Below are 20,245 nucleotides of genomic sequence, written 5' to 3'. Positions count from 1 at the left end.
ACGAAGAAAAGAAACGATGGAGACGAGCGAGAATTCAGCAAAAAAGAAAAGGTGATAAAAAGGATAAAAATCGATCTTGCACACTTAAATATTTTCGCCTGTAAATCAGTCTATTTTACCTAAACTTGGCTGCAACTTGAAACCTTACAAATTCAAACTCTGGGTTTAGTTGTTTTAAGTTTTAAGCGGGGTACGCTGCTGAAAAGAAAACAGCTCAAGAAAAAATCTTGTTATTTACCGAAGAAATTTTGACAACTCCAATGCAAGCAACCACCTGTCATTTTTTCTTGTGGTAATAATTGCGCCGGATATTATTCCGTACGGAAAAGTGACGTTTTAATTCACTTGCGTGTAAAGCAACGTCATCTGGACGTGAAATAATATTTCTTATGAGGTGCGTACTGCTTAAGAAATCGTAAAAGAAATCAATTTCTTGAGCATTTCTTGTCCTATCTTTTTACCCATTACTTTTCAGCAGCGTACCCCGCTTTAAATATAAACCAAAAACTTAGTGCCGAAAATATTGTGCTTTGCAGCTGTACCTGGATTAATCCAGATTATTTTCTCTAATGCCAATGTATATGACAAAAGAAAACAGCAACATTGCAGTTGTCACTCTTTCCCTTTCTCACTCACAGCATTCGCATTATCGCACTTTTTGTGCCAGTCGCACTTTTAGACTGCGGTGTCCAGTAAGGTGCAAAATGCGGGATAAATACTTTATAATTATTTATATTTTTAGATTGAATTAACAAAAGGGCGAGTGTCGCATATGTAAACAAAACGGGTGAGAGTTATTTTTTTGCTGGACCAGCATAGGAAAATCAACCCTCACTTGGTTTGTTTACACTTGCGACATTCGCCCTTTTGTTAATTCTATCTTCAATTTATTGATTTTCTTTCATTATTGCTATACATATTCGTCTGTTTACAGTTGACCCCCGCTAATTTGAATCCTCATCCAAACTAACGGAGTTTGGTTTTAATTTGAACAATTAACAACCCCAAATATGCTGAAACTTGTATGAACTAGCCGCTCTGCTCTTTGTTATTGTTTCGGCGGTTTTATTTAGTTGGCATTGCAAACAAGAATATTTCATTCTACGAGCGAATTTTTATCAGAATCGTTGAGAAATTAAATGTGCAACACATTAAACACGCTAGACCAGAATAAACAAATCAGGTCCATGTGCATTGTCTTCATAAGCAAATGGTGGCATGTTGATTATGACATGTGAACCATTTTTAATTTGCACGTCGTGCAAACAAACGGGATTCAAATTAAAAAGTGTTTAGATTAAAAATGGTCAAATGAACGGGAGTCCACGGTATGAGAGCCGCGAATTAATCTGGTGCAATTGGTAGAAGAAAATATTTGGGTTCGGCGCTCAGTTCAAATGACAAAATTTAATGTAATTTTTTTACGGGTGGGGCGTGATCGTTTTTAGTTTAGACCTTGGACAGGACGTGACACGTTGTATCACAGAAGAGGCAATTTGCTGTCGAAAAAGAGCCAGCTTCCTGATTGGCTGATTTCATGCATGCAACTGTAGAAACAAAAATTCACAAGGGAAGCGCTGAAAATCACAACAAATACTGAAACCAATAAGCACTGACGAACTGACATGACACGGAAGAAAATTCTTCAAAAACCATCGTCCTACGCATTTTGCTTGCACACTAGCGCCCCTGTTATGCATGTTGCGGAGAAGCTTGCATTTGCAGGGTTTTATACGGTAGGTTTTTACCACAAACTATACAGACAACACGCGAACGATTTTTCCAGGTACCAGAAGGGACGTGAGAAAGTCACTCACGGTCCCTTCACAAGCACTCATTTTTCTCACTCTTCTAAAGAGTTTGGATTCATCAACAGGTCATATAGCAACGCAAAACAAACATTTTTGGTAACCATATAAAACATAAACACTCTGCCTTGCCAACCCGAAGAAACGGGCAATAGCAACCAACGGAAGGTGCTGTTATTTTTGTCACAAAACTTGGTGACACGATAAACTTGGTGCTAATCTTCGTTGGAGATCTTAAAATCGGCGTGGAAAATATCGATCTTGCAGTTGTGTGCGAGGAAACTTGTCTCCCGATGGTAAACCCATATGTCGCTGTAACCCTCCTCCATGCCATTCGCGGGTTCATCGTTGGCAAATTCGATATTGTTAAATATGCTTTTTCTAATCAAGAGATGATTTTTACAGGTCAACAGAACTGCCTCTAGAAAATAATATTTGGCCAAAAGAATGTCTTTATAGCTTTTACTCAGCGGTACACATGTCAACTCCTCAGTTGGCCAATAACAAGGGACTACGACTTGCAGAATGTTGTGGAATATCTTCTTACATTCCTTGAAGTCTGCCTCGTGCTCGGCGAAATTGTCCAATATCCCTCTATTAGCAACACAACAGTATGTGTCAGCTTGGCTGAGTTTTCCAATGTGGCCCACTGGTTCGGAGTCCCACCCGTCGGTGAATCGGAGCACAACAGCGCGGTCATTAACAAACCTTGAATATCATCCAGCAACCGAGAACCCAATATTAATAAGGGTTTCTTCACTTACTTCCTCACGCACAATTTGGGCACGTTTCTCATTCTGTTTCGCTATTGATTAACTTCTGCTTTTGGTGTGCGGTAATCCGTGTCCATAAGCCTTTGGTTTTTTCAAATCTGATGCTTATAAAGCCGATGTTCCTAGATCTCTTTCGGCAAGTTGCATCACTTCTGCCAGAGCAAGAACTGTGCGTTTTTTTCGTCCCAGTCTTTATGCACATTCAGTGCCAGCGATACAACCGGTAGATGGTTGCAATTCGGCAGACACTTCTTTCTTTTGGTGCTAAACAAAGTGATGAACCAAATTCCATTTATCAAACCTGCGGGGCTTACGACATATCGAAACATGCAGAATAGAGCTAAGTCTATACTTACCGTGTACCGAACAATGAAAAGCAGTATTTCTTACTTGTGAGTGTTCAAAATTTCTTTTTGAACTGAATTTATTGAAAGTAAATCGAAAGAAAGGAGTAACACAGACAGAATAATCACATTTATGCAAATGTTAGTCATGGATCTGCCTATTGCTGATTTGATTATCGTAATGCCCGCAAAAATTATCCTAATTATGACGCATTCATCCTAAATTTAAAGAGTCGTTTTGGATGTTATAGTTTTGTAGGTGAAATGAATAAAAAGCTCATCGAATACCAAGACCGGCATTGGTAATAAAGGCTTGTGAAATGGTTGGTCCGGAACAGTTTTCATAAAAATCATTGCAATCGGTAAAACCAAAGATGATTCGCATAATATTAAAACAAGTACCTGTGTGCTAAATAAAATTCTAATTCAACCGATTATATCGGTTTTCCTCTACAACCTCGTTAGCCATTGAAACGCGAATCGGTCTCAAAAATGAAACCGGTAAATTTGCTGAATTAGATCTTCTCGTAAAAAAATTTCCATTGCCCAGGAATCACAGCCGGCCTGATGGGTCTCGAAACGCTATCTTATCCCGATGGCTAAACTTTCCAGGTGCTGGGACATTTTGTCTCTCTCTGGGAACTTCGGATGGACTTCCTTTTTGTACACCTTGATAACCTGATCCACGTAGCCGTGGTCATCATCGCACGCAACCTGTGTATAGGTCCGGATCACCAGCTCTTCGTTGATCGTCGCCGACAGACGTTTATGTTGCCCGATTGGCAGGCCCAGGATGCGATCATTCGAAGGAAGACCAAACCGAAAGCGGCGAGTGTCATGCGAAATTTTCTTTTTCCACCAGCGGAGCATGTTTTCCTTGGGTAACCAGCAGCGTGCGCGGTTGGGACGATTTCTTCGAACCACTCTGGCTGGCTTGCTTTTTTTTGCTTCTTACCGCTTTTCAGGTAGAGATTGGCCATGAAAGCACCGGCGACCACCACCAGTGTGCCGGTCGCTATCGGAACGACATCCAAGTGGAGCAGGTTGCAAATGAATTTATGGAAAAACATACAATAATCGGGCTACTAAGTTTTCTGCGCGAATGGATTTCTGAATTTCTAGCAGAGTAAAAGAAACAGATAGCGTTTGAGAGCTTTGAGAGTCATGTGAATATGTGAGAAATGCAAGGGACGAAATTCACTCGCTTCAAATGAATCTGGTCCCTAATATTTTATGCTTTTTGTTCTACGCGCGGTGTCTGTATAGTTTGTGTTTTTACTTTTGCAGGGTTTTATACTGCAGGTTTCTTATATACATTTGTATGGTTTTATACTGGAAACTCGAAGCAGCACTCGAGCACCACGGTGTGGCCATGGTGCGAAACATGCTTTTTTGAAAAATAAGTGGTTTTTCATTGGACGATGGAATTAACGCGAGTGTCTCGTCTGTTTATCTGTAAGAAGTCGCTTGGTCACGTCCTGTCCTGGTTTGACTCAAAACTTTTGAGTATTTAAACACACTAGTCAGGTAATCTTCTTTATACGTGTGAAGTCCCAGACACAAAGCATACGGATTTTACTACGTTGCGGCAATTTGACAGTTTTTCCATGGGTTTTCTGTCAAATTTCCGCAACGTAGTAAAATCCGCATGCATTGTGTGGGCCTTGAGGGTGTGAGTTAAAGATAGAATTAACAAGAGGGCGAATGTCGCAAGCGTAAACAAACCGAGTGAGGGTTGATTTTCCTATGCTGGTCCAGTAAAAAATAACTCTCGCCCGTTTTGTTTACATTTGCGACATTCGCCCTTTTGTTAATTCTATCTAGAGTTGAAAAGTTGATACCGTTACGTAATTTTTGAATGAGTTTGTCAGTGTCAGGTGTCATCTGTCATGTATCATGTTATTATTTTTATTTTATTATTTTATTGCTGCTTTATTTATCGTATTTATGGTATTATTCTGAGAGTATTAATAATATCTAAAAGTACCTTGATTGACTCAAAGTTCTTGCTGTCGCCGGATTTTTTTCTTTCCAAGGAAAAAATTCCTCAAATTCACAGGTAAGTGGCAACTACGAAAGTACGCATTACACATAGGTAACATTTTTAGGCGACGTTGAATAATTTTAAGTTAAAGCATTCAGTTCGCAGATTTTCTTTTCACAAGATGTCCGAAGAAGATTCCTTCATAGTACTGGGTTCGACTCCAACCCCATCGATGGAGAATTACCTAATGGAAGATGGTTATGATAGGAAACCAACATCGCTGACGCCGTCACAGAGAAACATAATGGAAACCTCCTCCACCCAAATTGATTCCAATAATTTTAGCTTGATCCAAGCGGATGAGTCATTAAAGTCGAGTGCTGCTACGCAGAAGTTTGATGTAAAATCCTTATCACCACCACAATCGGTTAATTCAGTAGCTATGAACGGTTGTACAAACAATTCCTTAGCTGCCAGTGTTATTATGGGTGAAACCAAATCTAGTCTTCTTCAGGCTTTTCCAAGCCTGATGAGCTCATCGGTAACCATTAATGAAATACAAACATTGCGACACTTGATAAATGAGCATGGACAAATGAAGGACAGCTTGCAGAAGGCGAATGTAGCAATGAGGAAGAATTTTAGCAACATTCAAAAATGGCAGGACGAAGTTAAATTGAAATATGCGAAACAAGTTCGCACGGTTGACGAACAGATGATGGCAATAGGTGCCTTGCAGGAAGAAAATCAAAGTTTAAAGCAAGCACTAGCACACGCAGAATCGCGTGCAAAAGAGCAAGATGCGCATTTTCAGCAGGAACAGAAAGCAGCACAGAAAGAAATGGACGATATTCGCCACCAGATGGAGGCCGAGCGTACTTCCGCCGGAACCGAACTGGACGAGCTGCGAAAGATGCTCTCCGAAAAGCAGTCCATTTTGCAGAACATGGCTAGACAAATCGAACGCTTGGAGCTGGAAAAACAGGAATTCGTTGTGGTCAATTCGAACAAACCGGACATCAAAGATAGAGATGGATTAGAGTTCATAACTAAAGAGGAACACGACCGGCAATTGAAGGTGCTTCAGCGAGAAATGTCCGTTGTGCTTGCACAGAATCTTCAGTTTGAGGATATGGTAAGAAACGTTAGATTAGTTAGAGGAACAATAATAATTGTAATGGCATTTGTATCCTTTCAGAAAAAACTGTTCATTGACGAGATAAACTGTTTGAAAGTAAATATGACAGCAGCCGAGGAGTTGCACGCTAAGCACCGTGCGGAAATACATCGTATGACGAAAGAAATAGAAACAAAGGATGTTTCACTGGCAGAAAACATCCGAGAACTGAAGAGCCTTAGTGAACAGGTGGACGTGTTGACAGCCCAGTTGGATATTTATAAAAATGATTTCGAAGCCGAGCGCTCGGCCCGAGCAGAACTGGCCAGCGAGAAGGACCGTATTTTGAGCGATTTGAAATTACTGCAAAAACGTAACCAGCAATTGATAGATGAAGTCCAGAATGGGTAAGTCCAACGGTGTTCTATCATGGGAGTAAGAAATGAACTTTGAATTTCTTTTTCAGAAGATCGGCTGAAGAAAGTGCTACCCGTGCAGCAAACGAGTCCCTCGATAGACGCAATCCAGCGGAAGTGGTCGCAGGTTCTTCTGCAGGAGGAAACTCTGCTGAAAAACCGAATGGCAATGAAGAACAGCTCTTCCAGCGACCAGTCTTGCACTGTCCACTTTGTGACAGTGTTTTTAAAGATTTGAGCACCCTACAGAATCATGTTGAGGATTGCTATGGTACGGCATAAACTTGACAAAACTTTGGAGGGTAATTTAAAATGAACCTGTTACATATGTATACATATTTTAAAATTACATATTGCACTTTTTCGCATTCATATGCCAAAACTATAATAGCAAGTGACACGAGGCACTCTTACGTGGGCCTTTCATTTTTTCTACGGTTGGTTGCCACGTGCTTATGAATAACACTATAAACTGTGTAATAATACACATTATTATTGACCTGTAGAATCCTTAATCACTAGACTGAATAAACTTTGGATAGATTTAAATGCATCGCATAGAAAACCTGTTGAAATAAATGCGCTCTAACAGCTGACTTCTCGGTACTAGTTTACTTACTTACTTTAGTGGCAACGGTCCGTTATCGATCCTGCGCCGAATGAATTATGGTCCTCCAGTACCGTCGGTCCTGGGCTGCCGTTCTCCAATCCCCACGAACACCAGCTGAACGTGCATCGTCTTCGACAGCACACACCCACCGGAAAAATAGTTTTGGCTACTCTTTCATCGGGCATTCTGGCCACGTGTGCAGTCCACCGCAGCCTGCCACATTGCACTACCTTCACTATATCAGCATATTTGTATACTTGGTACAGCTCGTGATTCATGCGTCTGCGCCACACTCAAAAACCAAAAGCACTCGCCGATCAGTTTCCCTTAGCGTCCATGATTCGTGTCCGTAAAGGGCCACCAGGAGGATTAGTATTCTGTAGAGCGCCAGTTTTGTGCGAATTTGCCAACTACGGGACTTCAAATGGCTACGTAATCCGTAGGAACTAGGAAGCCCGATTCGCGGCTGCAACTCGTCGTTTCACTTCGCGGCTTACATCGTTGTCACATGTCACGAGTGTACCAAGGTATATAAATTCCTCCACTACTTCATATCGTTCGTTTTGGCGTTGTTAATGGTAAGTCCCAATCTCGTCGCTTCCCTTTTAAAGGGCCTGAAGGGCTCTTCCACTGCTCTACGGTTGATTCCGATGATATCGACGTCATCCGCAAAACCAAGAAGCATGTGAAATTTCGTGATGATAGTTCCATTCCTTTCCACGTTTGCCCTTCGTATAATGCACCTTCCAAGGCAATGTTGAATGGCAGGTTAGAAAGTGCATCCCTTTGCTTCAGTCCATCCAACGTCACGAAAGCAGCTGAGGTCACACCCGCTATCCTAACGCATGATTTGGATCCGTCCAGCGTCGCACGAATCAGCGTAACTAGTTTCGTCGGAAAACCATGTTCTAGCATTATCTGCCACAGCTCATTTCGTTTAACTGAATCGTACGCCGCTTTAAAGTCCACAAACAGATGGTGTGTCTACGAGTTGTACTCCCGGAACTTGTCTAGCAACTGACGCAGGGTAAACACCTGATCCGTCGTGGAGCGACCCTCCCGAAAACCAGCTTGGTACTCGCCGACGAAGGACTCCGCTAACGGTCTCAGTCTGCACAACAGGATACGGGAAAGCACCTTGTAGGCAGAATTGAGCAATGTAATTGCTCGATAGTTTTTACACTTCAGTCGATGACCCTTTTTGAAAATTAGGCAAATGAGCCATCCAACCACTCCCCCGGCATTTGTTCTTCCTTCCATCGCTTACAATTCCTATCCTGTCCCTGCTGATCTCCGCATTTACCTCCCCATTCAACAGTGTCTGGAAGTGCTCCTTCCACCTGGCTGCTACCGCCGTTTTGTCGGTAAGCAGGTAGGTTGTCAGCACTATCATTGCACATCACGGGCATGGCACAATTCCTGCATCTCATCGTTTTATAGACACTCCGTGTGTCGTTGCTGGCGTATCGCTCCTTTGCGCCGGTGAGCACCTGCTCCTCGTACTCGCGATTCTTTAAACGATGGATTCTTTTTTTCGCAGCTCTAGTCTCTCTGTATCTCACTCTGTTTTGACGCGTTGCCGCAGTGAGCAGGCGACTCCTGGCCTGATTCTTTTCATCTGTCACTTTCTGACATTCGGCATCAAACCAGCTGTTACGCTGTCTTCCACGCGTCTTGCCTACCACCTCTCTCGCAGCTGTTTCGATGGCACCATGGATGTTCTTCCACAGGCCATTTATATCTTCTCCTTCTACCTGCTGTTCTGCGATGCGATTCGTTGGTCAAGCTTCCTGGCGTATTCCACTGCTACGCCGTCTGCCGTGAACCGCTGGATGTTGAAACACAGCGTCCTCTCAGTGCGAGATGTTGCCGTGTTCGACAGCCTTGCGCGAATCTTACTTACTACGAGATAGTGGTCAGAGTCGATATTTGGTCCCCGAAAAGACCGTACATCGATAACATCCGAAAAGTGTCGACCGTCAATCAAGACATGATCGATCTGAGAGCTAGAGTCTCCATTTGGGTGCCTCCAGGTGTGTTTCCAAATATTCAAACGTGGAAAGTAGGTGCTACAGATGGCCATCCCTCTGGCCGCGGCAAAATTTATGAGCCTCAGACCGTTATTATTGGTCGACAGATGCAAGCTATGTCTTTGAATAACTGGACGGAAGAATTCTTCCCTCCCGATCTGCGCGTTTGCATCTCCGATGATGATTTTCACGTCGTGTTTTGGGCACTCTCCATAGGTCCTCTCAAGCCTGTCGTAAAACTCGTCATTAGCATCATTGGATTTATCATGTCGGCGCGTATAAGTTGATTAGGCTATATTTGAAGAATTTGCCCTTAATCCTCAAAACGCACATACGGTCATCTACGGGCCTCCACCGGATAACTCGTTGCTTTTGTTTTCCCAACACTACGAAACCGCCTCCATGTTCTGCTTTTTTACCACCACTGTAGTAGATGTGGTACTTGAAAGAAGTGCCTGCAATAGGGTCTACTGCACGGAACTCCCTTTCTCCGGAATTTGGTCACCGAACTTCCTGAATAGCAGCGATCTCCACTCCGGGTTGATGCAGCCCTCGAGCTAGCAAGCCAGCCCGTGCCGGTTCATGGAGAGTTATGACATTCCAGGTAAGGCCATCGACCGTCATCATTTGACTTAGATCTGCGTGGAGGCGCCAGGTGGGAGCTTCAGGGAGCCAGAGCTATGTTTGACGCTCCTTCCCTCTCTCCATTTCTCGTTGCTAGTTTATTCCTCCCTAAAGACTGACAATATCCAAAACTTAAACCATTAAATCGGTAATTTGCCAGCCCACAAACTATGTGCGTCTACTGGATGAAGACCTACCTTCCTCCGTGGGCCTAGGTATTTCGAGCCTCGAAGTCGCTCGGATGGATCAAGAAACGCTCTGTCGTTAAAAATAACCGTACTGCCAGGTGACGAAACCCTGGAACAAGCACTGGAAAGGAAAAAAACTGTTTGAAAACTGTCTAAGCATTTCCACGAAGGAGAATTTGGCAAAGTGTCGACAAACAACTAGTACAATGGACGAGGAGGGAAACCTGACCATAAACGAGCGTGAAGTGGTCGACAGGAGGCATCAGTCGATGGGCATCTGAATGGCGATTTAATGCAAGGAGGAGGAACGAAATTTAACTTGGGAGTACCCACAAACGATAAAAGCGTCCTGTCGCCCGACTCGAAGACAGTTGCTGAAGACTGATAAACTTACTTATTGGTCCAAGTTTGCCGGTCCGGTAGAGCAAATGTATGAAATCAGAGATCTCCACAGCCGATGGTTATCAGCCATGGCTTTTATCAGTCGGCAGGACAAGTTATTGTCAAATCCGGGCTGTTGGCATGGCTAAGTCATGAGCTTCTGGGTCTGCCTCTTCTTCGTAGTCCTTGCGGATTTTAGTCGACCGCTTCTCTGCAGATCTCGTTCACTCCTCAAGGTGTATGCAACCCACTTCCACCAACTCATTTAGCTGCTCCATCGTTAGAGGATTCCAGGGCAGGGTCCTCGATTCGGTCTGCTGTCAATTGCTTCAACTAATATATCAGCCATAACGATGCGAAACAGAAGCGGTGATAAAATGCAGCCCGGTCACACGCCAGCAGTAACCCTTATAGGGTCGGACAAAACGCCGTTTTGCAAAACCTTGCCTCCTCTATGCCTAAGTGGTTGAGGCGATCAAACGCTTTTTCAAAGTCAGCAAACACCAGCAGGAGTCTTGAAATTCGTTGATCTGCTCCAATATAATGCGGAGCGTTGTGATATGGTCTATACAAAGGATCGGCCAGTACGAAATCCAACTTGCTGCCGAAAGTAGCGAAAGTCGGTCTTTTCCTGAATCCGGTTGAGGATTACCTTACAGAGTAATACAGAGCAACGTGATGCCACGCCAGTTACCGCATTCAGTTAGGTCTCCTTTTTTAGGGATATTGACCAATATGCCCTGCATGCTGCATCCAGTTCACCGGAAAAATTGCGGTTTCTCATATACTGCTGACAAGCTGATGCATCATCTGGGCTGACAAAGATGGGTCAGCTTTGAGCATCTTGGCAAAATGTAGTCTATCCCTGGCGCACTATTGGATTCCATACTCTTGACGGTTACTTCAATTTCAGAGAAGATTTGTTCAAAATGTACTGTCCATCACTCAAGAAGTTCAGTACGGGCAGTCAGTAGCTGACCAGCACTGTTCTTTAGCGGCACCTTTTGTATTCATCCTGACGCGATGAGAAATATCGTACAATAAACGGATATTACCATTGGCGACGGCGGTTTCTCCTTGTTCGGCAAGGGCGTTAGTCCAGGCCCTCTTGTCTCGTCGATCTTCTTCCAAGTTTCGATCTATTTACTTCACCAGCTGCGCGCTTTGCCGAGGGTTTTGTCACAGTTCACGATGAAGACGTTCCTAATGCCGGTCAATTGATCTTCAGCGGTTCCACCAGGTGATATGGCAACTCCGCTCAAGATTCATTTTGTTTAAAAAGGCTCTTTTCTCCTCAGGATTCTCCAATCGGCGAACGTCGTATCGTAACAGCACCCAACTTTCTCCACCTGTCGTTGGACACATGCAACACACAAACGTATCTCAGCGCTAAAAAAGTGGTGGTTATGTGTAATACCAGTGCTGCGTTTATACAGCTTAATACACACTCGCAAAAACTCGTCGCAGTGCATGCAAAAATAAGAGCGAGAGTCCGAAAGAGATGCTCATGCTTGCGTGTTTGTTAGAACGAGAACGCGTGTGTGTGGAAATTAAACTGCTGCAAACACTACATCCGTTGGAGCGACAGGGTTTCGAACTTAAACGTTGAACGCTTCGTTTTTTATCGCTTATCAAATCAGTGCCGAATTAAGGAGCCGTCTCTGCGTTTGTCGGTCTCAAGCTGCCGCTTTCCAATCATCCCTAGTACCTGCTGCTCTAGGATCCTCGTCAACAGCCCTCATCTGACGGGTATGTGGTCTACCCCGAGGCCTCTGTAGAATTCTCTGCTGAATATTATTTTTGCTGGCCTCACATCAGGTGTTCTTCCTTTGTGATCAGCCCACTGATACCCTGTCGTATTTTAGTCACCTTACAATCACCCTTATTCTGTATTTCGAACGGATCTTCATTTCGTTCGACTTGTTTCGAACGAGTTGTCTTACCCAGTTGATTTTGCTGACGGAATGAAGAATACCATCCACTTTCGTTCGAAACACCAATCCGTTCGAAATACAGAATAGGGATGAATATCTGAATCTTTGTATACTTGGTATATTTCGTGATTCGTGCGCTTGTCCCATACTTCTTCTCCTAATTTGCCACCCGCCGAATCGATCGTAGCATCTTACGTTCAGAAACGCCAAGAGCTCGTCGGTGGCTTTCTTTCCATCTCCACGTTTCGTGGCCGTAGGGTACCCCCGGGAGAATAAGCATCTAATAGAGCGCGAGCTTCGTGCGGAGTTGCAGGCTACGGGACCTCAACTGGCTACGTAAACCGTAGGTCTTGTTGGCAGCCGCTATCCGTCTTTTTACTTCACAGTTTACATCGTTGTCACGTCACTGACGTACCAAGCTAAACAAATTTCAACACAAGCCACCATATACTTGGTTTTGGTAGGGTTTATGATAAGTCCTATGCTCGCAGCCAGGCTTCTGTCGTGCTCTGCAAAATATCTCAATTCTTGGCTTTTTACTGGCAAATTTGCTCTCTCTCAGTCGAATGTTACCTTCTCCGACGCGGTGAGTTTTGTTTTGCTTTTGCAGTACTTTGCTGCTTTGCTCTGCTAGCGAGTGAGCATCAGTTTGGTTTCATCTTTCTTTTTCTGCCGGAGCGCTACCGAATGCATGCTCTCAAGGTCACGGAGTAAATCGTTCCAGTCCATATAATTGCCTATCACATATTCTCTTTGGGACACGGAGCGAATAGTCTCGTGTCTCCAGTGTGTGAAAAAAATATTAGCTCTGCTTGTCGTTCTCGACAAGATGAGTGGTCGTAAGAGAAAACAGTATTCAGGCATCGTTCGGAGGGAGAGAAAATGATTGAACAGAAAACGAAAGCAACTTGACGCAGCGTCCATCTTAAGAGACGTGCATGCCACAGATCTAACACCGATTATATCGATGTTATCCGCGAACCTAAGGAGCACGTGAGATTTCGTGATGAAGGTACCGCTTCTCTGCACGCCTACTCTTCGAATAGCACCTTCCAATGCAATGTTGAACAGCAAATTTGATAGCCTCGTCACCTGGCTCCAAACCATCTAACGTCAGAAACGAGTCCGATGTCTCACCTCGTTATTCTGACGCTTGATTTTGAACCATCAAACGTAGCACTCATAAGCCGAATCAGTTTTGTCGAAAAACCATATTTAACTTTAACTGAATCACGTGCTACATGTTGAGATCTAGGTATAAGCAAATGAAGTTGAATTCCCGGAGTTTATTGTAGATTTGTCGCAAGGTAAATATTTGGTTCGTCGTGGAGCGCCCCTCTCGAAAACCGCACTGATATTTGCTAATAAAGGTTTTCTGCAACGGCCTCAGTCTGAGAAACAGAATACGGGAGACAATTTCGCACGCAGAATTGAGAAGAGTAATTCCTCGATAATTGCTGCATTCGAGTCGACGGCCCTTTTTGTAAATAAAGGATATGAGATCTTCCAACAAGTCCGTAGGTAGTTCCTCCTCAGTCCATACCTCTAGCCTATAATTTGATGAGTTTCCATAATACAGCCGTTCGTTCCCGACTCTCGAAGTTCGGCGGGGATACCGTCCTTCCCGCCAGCTTTGTCGTTTTTCATCACCCTAGCTGCTCCGATCTTTCGGTAATCAAGTTGCTCCCCATAACAGGAGTCTTGCAGGGTCTAGTTCCGCTGATTGTTTTAAAGAAGCTTCTCGTACCGTGCCTCTCAAAGCAATTCTCCGTCTCCTTCCGCTAACCAACGAATGTTCAGTCATATTTTCTTTGTTAGTTTCGATTTGAATACGTTGGGCAACCGGGCGCGAATCTTGCTTACTACTACGAGATCTTGCTTACTACGGCTCGAGTCCACATTTGGTCCTCGGACTGTTGTAATTGCTGTATTACCGTCAGATTACCACACCAGCAGTTCGATTTGTTTTTGCACTGACCAACTCGCATGGAAAAACTTTCCACAAATTTCTTCGGAAAACGTAACCAACAAAAGTTTGAAAAAGTTTTGTCTTAGCCATGACAAAAGTAGTGGTTTAGAAAGCATCACATAGGAATAGGTATATTGGAAAACGAAAAAAAGTACATTCGTGCTCTATAGGACATTATCATCAATAACCAACATCCGAAGGTTTGATGCGCAAAATAACCGGCACACTCGTGCAGGGTAGAATGGCCACCTCAGTTACAACGGCCGTCACCAGTTCCGGAGGTGTTACATCGTAATGTAAATTCAACGGCGTTAGGCTGCTAATCGATTCCCACTCGGCAAGCGGGTTATGAAGTTGGTTCTCCCGCGTGCCCGAGTTCAAGATCAAATCATTAGGGTTACCTGTGGTTGAAATATTTCATTAATCACTCGGAACATGCGGGGAAAAAGCTTCAAACGTACCAATTTCATTATACACAAAGGCATCCGTCTGAACACGTTCGCTAAATTTATGTGTTTCACAGCAAACCAACACCGGTACGTTGCACGCCTTGGCTACGAGTGCAATTTGGGCCGTGCCAACGCGAGACATGACACATCCGTTGGCAAGCAGTGCGTGAGCATTGAGCAGAACCTTCGTCACTTCGGGCATAACGTAGCCAATAGCGTTGATCAGTACAGTGGTGCAGTCCATTCCTTGCGCTACCAGCTGCCGAAGCATTTCATGCTCTCGGTTGCGTGGTCGAGAATCCACAATCACCACGCGGAAGCTCTTCTGACGCCGGTTGGCCTCCTCAAGAATGTGTTTTATCAGCGTCGAACAGCCATAGGTAAGGATGACATCCCCATCGTAGATTTTCTCTTGCACGGAAATACTGATCGCTTCCTCAGCTTTTTCGATCTGATCGCGGATGTACGTTTGGATAGCATCCAGGAGATACTCTTTTTGCTGAAATTAGTTTAAATTTATGTTACAGTACTACGTGTTACTTTGGCTTTATTTTGAATGAACACTAACATCCGAGTCCGAATCTTTAGCGTTCAGCTGCCTCGTGTGCATCTTAATGTACTTCAGTGCGTTAGTCATCGAGACGGAAAACGGTCGGCAGCGTTGTAGATGAACAATGTTTGGATTTAGTGTTTCTTCGAAGCCACGCGAAAACTCCTTGTCCGGCGGTGTTTCGTAGTCGCCGATCATTTGCATTAAGGCATTCAGAAAGGCGAGGCAGCGGGCCTTGGAACCGGCAACAACACCGTCCGCGTACTGCAGACCAAGTTTCGTAACTGCTGGATGAAGCTGGGTCGAGTTGACAATTTCCGCGGCAGCAAATTTAGCCGTGTAGAGATGGTTTAACAACCGAACCATGTGCGGTTGTTGAGTTGCATCGGTCTTTACGGATTTCTTCGGTTGTTTCTGTAAAGAAAACTGTAATTACTTATTCATATTACTTATCTATTCGGTGAAGAACTAACCGTCGGAGTAGACTCCTTCTTAACCACCTTTGCTGGTTCGGTTTTGCTTTTAGCTGCTTCTGGAGCAACTTTCTTAACCTGAGCTGTAGCCTTGGCTGCACGTTGTGCTTCTTGCAAAGCTCTGCGTTCAGCTTTAGTCGTTGCAGGTTTAGCGGTCGGAGCTGCACCAGTCGATGCACGTTGTGCTTCGAAGAGAGCTTTGCGTTCTGCCTTACTAGGGTTTTTATCAGCCGTTGAAGTAACTAGCGGGTCTTTCGGGTCCGAGATATGAAGATTGGACAGTTTCTCCGATAAACTGCTATCGGTGCTAGATTTTTGCAGAGAGGTAGAATTGACTGGCGTAGGTGCTGCAGCAGCAGCCGGTTTTGGTTTGTCCTTGGACTTGCCCTTGGCTGCTGCTTTCGCTGCTTTTTTAGCTTCACGTTCCGCAAGAACCTCCTCCCGGGATTTTTCTACCTTCGGCGGGTTCATAGTTTCTTCTAAAGGGACTTTAATTTGCTGTTGCTGAGCGTCAATGGGGAAAATTTGATCCAGCGGAATATCCACTATTCCTCGAATGGAGTTTACGGTCCGTTGATGACTGATACCTTGGGAACAACCCGCCGATATAAACTTTCTTGGAATTACAACGTTTTCGACGGTGTAAATAATCGAAGAGGGAAATATTTCAGTAGCGGAAATATCAGCAATACATGGGCAGCTCAATTCTGCTTTTGAGCTTTCTTCGGAAGGAAAAATCTGATCTGAAGAAATATCTACAATCGTTGAACACTTGCTTGTAGGTCGTAGAACTTGTTCGGAAACTCTCGCAGGCTTCTCCGCACAAACAGCATGAACTTTTTTTCTACAAGCTTGATTTTCTAACGTGAATAATTTTGACCCTGGGAAGATTTCGTTTAGAGGGATTGCCTGAATTGGCTCGATATCAGACTCCGGTTTTTTGGACTTATTTCGCTTACGACGTCTCTTGCTAGGATTTCGATTGAGCTCGTTCTTCGGTTGCGATTCGTCTTGAGAATTTTCCTTATTCTCAGCCGCTTGCTTCTGTTCGATTGCTCTAGCCACCGGTACGGCTGGCACGAACTGCAGTGAAATTGGTTGCTGGACAATTACCTCCTGTGCAGCACCCGGCTGCTTTGGCTTGTGCTTTCGAGGGCGACGTTTCTGAAAGTAGGATATCTGTTAAGTTAGTGCAAGGCTAATCTTTTGAATCAAAAGTATGCATGCAAGTTTAGAGGAACAGGAACTACATATAGATAGAATAGCTTCACATGCAGTTAGTGTCAAAGATTTTCAGATTTAACACACATTTCACAGTGGATTGGATTACATATCTGTACCTGTTTGGAAGGAGCTCCTGGCGACTCCATTTTACTATACAGCACAGAAATAAAGGTAAATCATGGTTAGCGCTGTCTAAATTCAACAGACGGACTCAGTATAGGAAAAGGACTTGTATTAATCATTGAAAAATTATTTAATTCAAATTATGATGAAATAGGAAAACATTCATATTTCCATACTTCGAATCTTTTTCCAAATACCTAGCAGATTATTGACTCAACTAAAATTACCTATAGAATAGATGGATTGAACAACACAAATTTGCACGTATGGACTAAAATAATTACATTTTCTCTCAATCGAAATTTGTAATTCACAAAATGTGGTAAACTTTTCTGACTTTCCTCATCAGTGAACGTATCTTTGTTTTAAAAATTTTCGAATTTCGATGATTTGGGCATGATTTCATCGTTCAGCTGGGGCGCGTTCGCAAGCGATTAAATAATCCAACCCATTTTTGGGTTACTTTCTACAAGCGTGTCGTTGTCCGTTCGTCACAGAACTGTCAAACGGTCGGCGTTTCTCATCGCCACGTAATTTGTGTATGCCTGGTTCTAGTGCAGTGTGTTTGCTATTTGCTTACAACCGGAAAACTTTGTTTTTCAGTTTCTGTGAAACTATTAGAAATTTGACCGTACACCATTAGTAAAGGTATGTAACATTCCAAGCTCCGGTCTAATTTATTGGTGCTTTTACTTATCGTGTGTGCTTTAAACCGAACAGTACACCCAACCCGTCGCAATGGATTCCATGGTTCGCTACATCTCACCCGTCAACCCAGCAGTGTTTCCACATCTGGCCAGCGTACTGCTATTGTTTGGTACGTTTTTCACTGCGTGGTTTTTCGTGTTTGAAGTGTCCAGACCTAAGACCGGTGGCAAGGAAAGCGTCGTTTTCAAGGAATTGCTCATATCCTTGTTCGCCTCGATTTTCCTCGGATTCGGAGTGCTGTTTTTATTACTTTCCGTAGGAATATACGTGTAAGAGTAAATTTTCCATCGTTACTGTAACGATTACAGTTCTCACCTCAACCTTCACCAAGCTATCCACTCTCTGTGCGTGTGTGATAACATTCTAAGCGGTTTCACCGCCCTGCCAATTGAGCATTTCAACCTACGGATCGGCATTACCCGCTATGGATACGCCTGGAGAAATAAAAAAGGGTCTTAAGATAAGATACGAAAATAAGTTGATATAATACATAATTGTGTACACCAATCGGAACATATTTTACTTATAGAAAAATGAGAACTTCACAATTTTTGCAGAATTTCAATTTTTTGTGTTCCGGTGATTCCAGACACCAATTAGAAGATTACTGATAGCTTATTGATTGCCCTCTACTATATATGAGTATGATGGGGGATGTAGGTATCGCGACCCCGGTGAGGTAGTATACCGAAAACTCAATTACCACGAACAGCGAACAAAGAAATTCAGGACGGAACAATCGGTATAGGGCACGGCAAGGGACAAGGAAACGATTAAGGGATAACGATTGGAAACTTGGTATCTGGAATGTCCGAACTCTCCATGAACCGGCACGGGCTGGCTTGCTTGCTCGAGAGTTGCATCAACTCGAAGTGGAGATCGCTGCTATTCAGGAAGTTCGGTGGCCAAATTCCGGAGAAAGGGAGCTCCGTGCAGTATACCCTATTGCATGCACTTCTTTCAAGTACCACATCTACTACACTGGCGGTAAAAAGGCAGAACATGGAGTCGGTTTCGTAGTGTTGGGAAACCAAAAGCAACGAGTTATCCGGTGGAGGCCCGTAGATGACCTTATATGCGTGTTGAAGATTAAGGGCAAATTCTTCAACTATAGCCTATTCAACTTATACGCACCGACAAATGATAAATTCGATGACGCAGATCGGGAGGGAGGAATTCTTTCGTCCAGTTATTGGAAGGCATAGCCTCCATCTGTCGACTAATGATAACGGTCTGAGGGTAATAAATTTTGCCGCGGCCAGAGGGATGGCCATCTGTAGCACCTACTTTCCACGTTTGAATATTCGGACCTTTCGGACAAACCTGGAGGCATCCAAATGGAGACTCTAGCTCTCAGATCGATCGTGTCTTGATTGACTGTCGACACTTTTCGGATGTTATCGATGTACGGTCTTTTCGTGGACCAAATATCGACTCTGACCACTATCTCGTAATGAGTAAGATTCGCGCAAGGCTGTCGAACACGGCGAAAGCTCGCACTGAGAGGACACTGCGTTTCAACATCCAGCGGTTAACGGCAGACGGCGTAGCAGTGGCGTACGCCAGGAAGCTTGACCAGCGAATCGCAGAACAGCAGGTAGAAGAAGAAGATATAAATGGGCTGTGGAGGAACCATGGTGGATCCATGGTGCCATCCAAACAGCAGCGAGAGAGGCGGTAGGCACGACGCGAGGAAGACAGCGTAACAGCTGGTTTGCTGCCGAATGCCAGAGAGTGACAGATGAAAAGAACCAGGCCAGGATTCGCATGCTCACTGCGGCAACGCGTCAAAACAGAGAGAGATACAGAAAGACTAGAGCTGCGGAAAAAAGAATCCATCGTCTAAAGAAACGCGAGTACGAGAAGCACGTGCTCGCCGGCACAGAGGAGCGATACGCCAGTAACGACACACGGAGTTTATATATATTTCTGTGATGTGCAATGATAGTGCTGGCAACCTGCTTACCGACAAAACGGCGGTAGCAGCCAGGTGGAAGGAGCACTTTCAGACACTATTGAATGGAGAGGTAAATGCGGAGATCAGCAGGGACAGGTTAGAAATTGTAAGCGATGGTCAAGCTATGGAGCCAGCAACACCGGAGGAGGTTAAGTAGGCAATCAGTCAGCTGAAAAACGGTAAGGCTGCTGGGAAGGACGGTATCCCGGCTGAACTTCTAAAAGCGGAGAGCGAGCGGCTGTACGAAGCAATCCACCGGATCATTGTCAGGATCTGGGAGGAAGGACAAATGCCGGAGGAGTGGCTGGATGGCCTCATTTGCCCAATTTTCAAAAAGGGATATCGAATGGAGTGTAAAAACTATCGAGGAATTACATTGCTCAATTCTGCCTGCAAGGTGCTTTCCCGTATCCTGTTCTGCAGACTGAGACCGCGAGTATCAAGCTGGTTTTCGTGAGGGTCGCTCCACGACGGATCAGATGTTTACCCTGCGTCAGTTGCTAGACAAGTTCCGGGAGTACAACTTGCAGACACACCATCTGTTTGTGGACTTTAAAGCGGCGTACGATTCAGTTAAACGAAA

At 44.2% G+C, this 20,245-nt stretch overlaps 2 protein-coding genes across 4 annotated transcripts; one reads left to right on the top strand and one right to left on the bottom strand.

Moving 5' to 3' along the window:
* Positions 1-4,879: 4,879 nt before the first annotated feature.
* LOC128738585 (NF-kappa-B essential modulator) lies at positions 4,880-7,029 on the top strand. Of its 3 annotated transcripts, none has more exons than XM_053833833.1 (4): positions 4,880-4,984; positions 5,068-6,044; positions 6,108-6,433; positions 6,493-7,029. In XM_053833833.1, the coding sequence occupies exons 2-4, from the start codon at positions 5,091-5,093 to the stop codon at positions 6,722-6,724; spliced, it is 1,512 nt and encodes a 503-aa protein (XP_053689808.1). In that variant the 5' UTR covers positions 4,880-4,984; positions 5,068-5,090; the 3' UTR covers positions 6,725-7,029. The 3 variants fall into 3 exon arrangements, with proteins under 3 accessions (XP_053689808.1, XP_053689807.1, XP_053689809.1); XM_053833832.1 differs by having other exon boundaries at positions 4,896-4,984; positions 5,061-6,044; XM_053833834.1 differs by having other exon boundaries at positions 4,910-4,984; positions 5,075-6,044.
* A 7,264-nt stretch (positions 7,030-14,293) lies between these two features.
* Positions 14,294-17,350, bottom strand: LOC128738583 (translation initiation factor eIF-2B subunit delta). The gene is made up of 6 exons (XM_053833829.1): positions 17,225-17,350; positions 16,991-17,024; positions 15,651-16,814; positions 15,196-15,591; positions 14,640-15,126; positions 14,294-14,579 (listed from the first exon to the last, which is right to left on the bottom strand). The coding sequence occupies exons 2-6, from the start codon at positions 17,018-17,020 to the stop codon at positions 14,359-14,361; spliced, it is 2,298 nt and encodes a 765-aa protein (XP_053689804.1). The 5' UTR covers positions 17,021-17,024; positions 17,225-17,350; the 3' UTR covers positions 14,294-14,358.
* Positions 17,351-20,245: the final 2,895 nt, after the last annotated feature.

This window comes from Sabethes cyaneus, chromosome 2 (genome assembly GCF_943734655.1).
Source record: "Sabethes cyaneus chromosome 2, idSabCyanKW18_F2, whole genome shotgun sequence".
NCBI lineage: Eukaryota > Metazoa > Arthropoda > Insecta > Diptera > Culicidae > Sabethes > Sabethes cyaneus.
This window is presented reverse-complemented; position numbering and strand designations above follow the sequence as displayed.